Source organism: Diorhabda carinulata, chromosome 8, assembly GCF_026250575.1.
Source record: "Diorhabda carinulata isolate Delta chromosome 8, icDioCari1.1, whole genome shotgun sequence".
In the NCBI taxonomy this organism is placed as follows: domain Eukaryota; kingdom Metazoa; phylum Arthropoda; class Insecta; order Coleoptera; family Chrysomelidae; genus Diorhabda; species Diorhabda carinulata.
This window is the reverse complement of record NC_079467.1, coordinates 688,039-695,039: the sequence shown is the minus strand read 5'-3', so window position 1 is coordinate 695,039 and position 7,001 is coordinate 688,039. Positions and strand designations below refer to the sequence as shown.

Genomic DNA, 7,001 nt, shown 5'->3' with positions numbered 1-7,001 from the left:
AATGATTCATATGAAGATGGAATTGATAATATGGAAATGGACGCAAATATTTTTATCTTGATATTTCAATGTCGTAGATTATATTTTATCGTTGGTATTCTGTCTATTGAAAACTGGAAATAAAACTAAGATAACTCGCGGCACTTACACGAAGGTCAATAGGGTAAAATGATATATTAAAAATCCCTACTCATTACAATTTCACACACTGAAATAGAAAGAGAATGTTTCGTCATTTAATCCGTAGATAAAATCTATAGATTGAATAAGATCCCTTTCTTATCAGCGAAATACTTGTAAAACCAATAGACAAATTGAAATCCTGAAAGTAATTTTTCATATTTTTTGGAATTAAATTCCTCATCGTTAAGCTGAATGCTAGATTCTATAATGTATTTCTAGTCTATAAGATCTTTATATATTCAATTTTATAATGTCAATAACGTTAATACTAGACATAAATTTAGATAATACCCAACTAAGCCTCTGATGTCAGAGCGTGAAATACTCATAGCAGTTATTTGGGTCCTCCATAATCAATCCGAAAAGATCGAAGCCAACCAATGCAACCTATGTGATGATCGAAAAGAAGAGGCTTTCTTGAAGCGTGATTCTCATCCTGAAAAAAGACTTTTGTTTGTTTGCTGCAGTATACACGGAATTGTTCATTTCGAAGTGCGGAAACCTTGAAACTATCGAATTACATCTTTATTGTGAATAATTTGATTGAATGAGTGAATAAATATCCAATCAAAAATCAACTGGCAATTACCAACAGAAAAAACAATATTTTACAACATGATAATACAAGAACGCACCGTGCCAGAAGAACTTTGGAAAAAATTGATGAGGAATGCTCCACCCTCCGTCAGATTTCTAGAGAAATGGAGAGAAGTGTTAATCTGCGAACACAATTAAATTTATTCCAGCATCAACATGTTCATACAAAATCTCTCACATAACATGTATCATCTAATTATTTCCTCGATGTGTATCTTTTGGAGGCTCAATCCAATATTTAAGTATAATCTGTAATCTTGTACACCTGAAGGTGCTGAATCCTTTAAACCTTACATTTGAGAAGGGATTGGAGTCCCATTGATCATCAATCCAATTAACGTGTTCTCTAGATTTAGATCGTGGACGAGCTGCTCGATGTTTTGACCTTGTGGCTCATGGTTAATTGCCTCAAGTCTTCTTTTGACTGTCCAGCCATCCCTTGCGCTGTTCTGAGCTCATGCTGGAATTGTCTGTGTCCGATTCCTCAACGATGTGCGTTTTAGATGGAAGTTACTAGTCTCTTGGTAATGACTGTGAACTTTTTGTTTACTTCAAACCACGTTTCTTAGCTTTACCTTTCGTATTACCCATTATTATCAGTACTTCGTTTTTGTTTCTCTTCTAATTTCGTCAGTAAGCACCTCAAGGTACTTAAAGCAAATATGTTTCATGTTGATTCGTCGAGGTGTCTTTTATTTACTTCAAAACCCATATTTTAGACTTTGCTTTCGTATTAACCAGTATAATTTTTACTTTCATTTATTTTTTCTGTTTATTTTCTAATTTCGTCTTCAGTTCCTTCTTTCCACAATAAATTATTCCATTTTTTTCCAAATAGCAATTCATTTATTACTTTTCAGTCGATATTGTTGATATTTTTTCACTTTCTCCATTTCAGTATTGTTCATAATTCAATTTTTGTCTTTATACTTAGCTTTTTTTGTACACATCATAAGGTAATTTCTTCAATAAAATTCTAATAACTCTGATAGCTACCAACCTTTTTCTATTCAATAACTTCGTTTATTTCTGTCGTGCCCTAGTCTTGCCTTGTTTCCCATATTATAAATCTTTTTTTATCATCCAGGTGACTATTTTGATTGGAATAGAGCTTCTTTGGAATTCGTACGAGTTCAGAGTATAGGAAAAAGCTCCTAACTTCCGAAACCAACGACGTATTTTATACACTCTTCCATTATTAAACCATTCACTCTACAAATTGGAATTTAAACATATCTTAGAAGTTGAATCAATACCAGAAATTTATTTCTTCGAGTATAATCTAATTATTTTATCAATAAATGGTAGAAATATCAATAATTAATCGCCGAATTTATCTTTGAGTGGTGTACAGATTTATCTTTAATCCTAAAACACTATAAATAATAGGACAAAATTGTAAGTTTTTCAGTGTACAAACTACGAAGTGAAATGACACTAAAATTCTTGTTAGTATTTTTTGGATTGATAATTTTGTATTCAGAAGCGAAGCTGAAACAAAAATTTCAAGCGAAGAGAAAGTTATTCCAGAATGTTTATGGAAAAATGGATGGTAATATCAGAGACGGTGATGCTGGTGATCCACTCATACTAACGGATTTGATAAACGAAGGAAAAATTGATGAAGCGCGACACGCCGCCGCAGTAACATCTGACATATTTTTAGGAATTGAAAGTTATTCTGGTTACCTCAGGGTTGATGATACCTATAACTCTATTTTATTCTTTTGGTTTTTACCATCGCAATCTAATGCCAAATTAGATCCTCTAGTAATGTGGCTTCAAGGTGGACCTGGAGCTAGTTCCATGTATGGGCTTTTCAACGAAAATGGACCGTTTGTGATTGGGGAGAATGGAAGTTTGATACTAAGAGAAACTCACTGGGGTGAAACCAATTCACTATTATATTTTGACCAACCGGCTGGAACTGGATTCAGTAAAACTAATAATGGATATGCACAAAATCAAACGAAAGTCGGGGATGATTTATATACAGCGCTCATTCAATTCTTCAAACTTTTTCCAAATTTACGGGAAACTGATTTCTTTATAACTGGAGAGTCTTATGGCGGAAAATATATACCTGCTATTGGACACAAAATTTTCAGAAGTAATCCAACTGCAGATCTGAAAATCAACTTGAAGGGACTAGCTATTGGTAATGGTTGGTGTGTACCAGAATATCAGTTGAGGTATTCGGAGTATGTGCATCAACATGGGCTTATAGATTTATCTGTTAAAAACGCCATGAACGATATGGAGGAAAAAGGTAAATGCAAACTCTTTTTTTTTTCAAAATTATAGAGGTTATGTTAACTAATATCTAATATGAGAATATTATAGAGGATTTGCAAAATATTATCTGATTCCTTAAATGCATAAAATATGCATTAAGAAATTGATATGGGTTTATTTTGATCTGGATCTACCTATCGAATGGTAACTTTTAATATCAGTTGATATTACATAAGTAATCGAAGGAAAAAATTGCTATAGAACAAGACTGTGGATAACGCTATTAGAAATAGACATCACAAATAGATTTATGGAAGCAGTCCAAAAAACAAAACAAAAATTATAACAAACTGGGATTCATCTACTAGGTTTACTGCCACGAAAGGTTTAAAACCAGGGTATTGCCTTTCGCCTACTTCGAGCAGGAACTAGAGATGTGGAAGCGGAGAGACAGTTGGATGGGAATACCTCTCATTGACATTATCACCCGATAGCACAGGATTATGACGAATGAAGCTACTTGACTTGAAACTTCAGTATAATACGATCGTAGGGAGAAATGCGTAGGCCAAAAAAGCTATACCTATGATAGATGGAAGCAAACAATGAATTTATGACGCGATCTTCAGAACCACTGTAACATATGAAAGCGAAAAGTGGCATATCAAGAATTTACGAAATAAAATCGTAGTGACAGACGAAATGGACTTCTGGTGAAGACCAGCGAGCAATTCAAAACCAAACAATCGACCTGGTACGGTAATTTAAGCAGAAATGAGAACAGGATAATGAAACAGATCCTAAAGTAGACACCACAAGAGAGAAAGACCTCGAAGAAATTGAAGAGAGGAATAGAAAAGTGCAGAGGAAATAACTAACAGGAAAACTTTGAACGATTTCGTTTGTGAAAAATTGTCAAAAAAAGGACTAATTAACTTTAATTATGTGATTTTCTTAATACATATATAGATCGCTCATTTTTTTTTCATGACAAAACAATTATAGAGCTGATAACGCAAATTTTCTAATGAAGTTACATCCAATTTTTTCGATTGATGATATTTTTCTAGGTTATGATGGAAAACCAACATTACACAGTTTCGTTGGTGAGAAATCGTTCACTTATATATTCTTTTCTTCAATCTATCTTTTTCATGAAGGATTTCTTTTATATAGTAAGGTGAAAAACTAAGTAAAAACACTGAATTTTTATATTTATTGTAACCTTTACAAATGAAATGTGGTAGTATTGGGATCAGATATTATTTAACGCGTGGAACTGGATTCCACTCTGGATGAGACTGCTCCTCCATTAAAGTATTGGTTAAAAGAGTTTAAACGACATACGAAGACCTGCATCGTAGAGGTCGATCAAATGAGGTGACGACTCCAGATATGTTGAAGAAAATGTTCAAAGCGGCACTGGATGATTATCAACTGAAAGTATGCGATCTAACAAACATAACAAACATCGGATATTAAACGAATATTTCATATCATAACCATAGATGAAACGTGGATCCATCCAAAGACGGTTCCATGTTATGGCGTCGTTTCTTTTCTATGCACGTAGGATAATTCTCATTGACTATATTGAAATAAGTAGAAATATCAACAGCGAGTATTATGCGAACTTATTCCATTGTTTAAGCGAAGAAAAAAAGCAAAAACGGTCGTAAGAAAAAAGATAACGCATCAGCTTACACATGCTTTATTGCAATGGCCAAAATTGATGAATTGAACTTTGAATTGCTACCTTACGCACCCAATTCGCCAGATTTAGCATCATCAGATGATTCATTTTTTCGAAAGTTGAAAAAATGGTTCGGTGATCAAAGATTTTAAGGAGCTTGACGATTCGTATTGACTATCGCTGAGCTAAAAGCTAAATTTTTATGTTTTCTTTGTTGGGCCAGGTATTTCAGAGATCTTCCTCGTGGGTTTACACTTTCAGGGTATGAACAAGTGCTATTTATGTCAACATTCTATTCATTGCCGTATCTTCAATAAATCCTCTAGTTTGAATTTTTTCTCATATTGCAGCCATTCAACTGATTCAACAAGAAGAGTATGGTGCTGCTCTAGCTGTTATGGAGGAAGACTTTGGTTCATTATTTTCATTATTTGGACAAGCAGCTTCGTATATCGATCCCTATAACTACCTTAAAGTATCACTTACTGACAACGAAGCGAATTTAAACAACTTTTTGAGTAGAGAAGACGTACGTAGAGCTATTCATGTCGGAAATAATGAATTTACCGATGATTCTAATGTGTATACAAATCTTGAAGATGATATTCCAAAATCCATAGCAAATCTCCTCATCGATCTTATCAATAACTATCGAGTTGTATTGTACAACGGTCAACTCGACATTGTTGTAGCCTATCCAATGATGATTACATATCTGCAAAATTTGAATTTTGATGCTGTAGAAGAGTATAAAAATGCGGAAAGAAAAGTTTGGTATTCCGATAACAATGATATCATGGGTTATACCAAAACTGCTGGAAACTTGACGGAAATTCTAGTGAGAAATGCGGGACATATGGTACCTTCAGATCAACCAGAAGTGGCATTGAAACTCATCAATCAATTAGTGAGGAATATACCCTTCAACTAAAATTAGTGTTTAATGACTGCACAGACAGATATATAATCATCATAATTCGAATTTGGGCGGGCAAAATTGATTTTTCCGAGTCCCATCATGTACAATTCATGAAAATAATAGATGCAACAAGTATAGACGAATATGTACGTGACCAAATAAATATTTGTCTTCTAATAGCTTTAATTGGTCTCTGTCAATAACATAGAATAAAAAAAATATGAAAAATGTTTGAGAAAACAGAATTAATAATAAAAATCGAAATCACATCGCTTCGAAATTAACTATTTCCTCCTTCTATCCATTAATGGATGTTTGCCACAACTTCTAACCATTTCATTCTGGTGGTATTAATTAATTTTCCTGTGGTTCTTATTCCTCTCCAATTTTCTACATTTTCGAACCAAAACACCCTTTTTAGGTCCAATCCCTTTCATTCCTCTAGCTTTTCCTCCATCAAGAATTGAAGGAAATGGTACGTTCTCTTCCTATTCTCCTCAGAATTTCTTTCTTGCCCTCCATGGAAGACTTAAAATTCTTCGGTAGATCCACATCTCAAATGCCTCCAATTCGTTCATAGTGTTAACTTTCAGTGCCCAACCTGCCATACCTTACAATAGCACGGACCATACGTACACACGATTTTGTGGATCTTATTCTGAACTTAAGGTGAAAGTCAGATTTTTTTGATTCCATGATGATCTCCTCGATTTTTCTATCCGGCACTTTATCTTCACGCTCGTTGACCAGTCTTCACTTAACCAAGTTTCCAGATAGTTAAACTTCAATCATACGTTGACAATAAAAACAAACAATGACAAGATGGATTTTAAACTTCATGCGCAGGAAAATTTTAACCAGAAAACGTTGAATCACTCAACTCTGGATGTAAGATGGTTTTTTGATGGAAAGCTTCATTTCTGTAAGCTGCAGATGGATTCACAACTACAAGATTTGTTTGACGTGTGTACTGACAGTTTTGCATGACAGTTCAGCTCAAATGAAGAAGCAATTGCTGAAACTGAAGTTATTTGGAAGCAAAAGACAAATCCTTTTACAAACACGGCATCGAGAAGAAGTATTGGAATGATTATATTGCCCTTGAAGGAGATTATATCAATAAATGAAATCGATTTTTGATAAAAATATGTTTTACTTAGCTAGTCGCATGACTTATTCAGTGATGGTCATTATTTAAATGAATTGGATAAGTGAAAGACAGTTTATATATGTTTACCCCATTGTTGGAAAACAGTTTAAGTAAATGAGAAACTAAAAAAAACATCACAATGTTTTGTATAAACAATAACAAACTGTTTTGTTTGGAATCAATCCTATATTTCAAAGCACAACAGAAAAAGGTAATAAATGCTA

General features: G+C 33.7%; 1 protein-coding gene across 1 annotated transcript; it reads left to right on the top strand.

Annotated features, from left to right (window-relative positions):
• The first annotated feature begins 2,195 nt into the window (after window positions 1-2,195).
• Window positions 2,196-6,773, top strand: LOC130897400 (venom serine carboxypeptidase-like). Its single transcript, XM_057806234.1, has 2 exons — window positions 2,196-3,049; window positions 5,059-6,773. Exons 1-2 carry the CDS (start codon window positions 2,212-2,214, stop codon window positions 5,637-5,639), a joined length of 1,419 nt encoding a protein of 472 aa, XP_057662217.1. The 5' UTR covers window positions 2,196-2,211; the 3' UTR covers window positions 5,640-6,773.
• The last annotated feature ends 228 nt before the right edge of the window (window positions 6,774-7,001 follow it).

Excerpts from the sequence above, each read along its gene's own strand:
- LOC130897400 (XM_057806234.1), top strand. The coding sequence starts at position 2,212 with ATGACACTAAAATTCTTGTTAGTATTTTTTGGATTGATAATTTTGTAT. Across the intron at positions 3,050-5,058 it reads GAACGATATGGAGGAAAAAG|CCATTCAACTGATTCAACAA; the intron begins GTAAATGCAAAC and ends CTCATATTGCAG.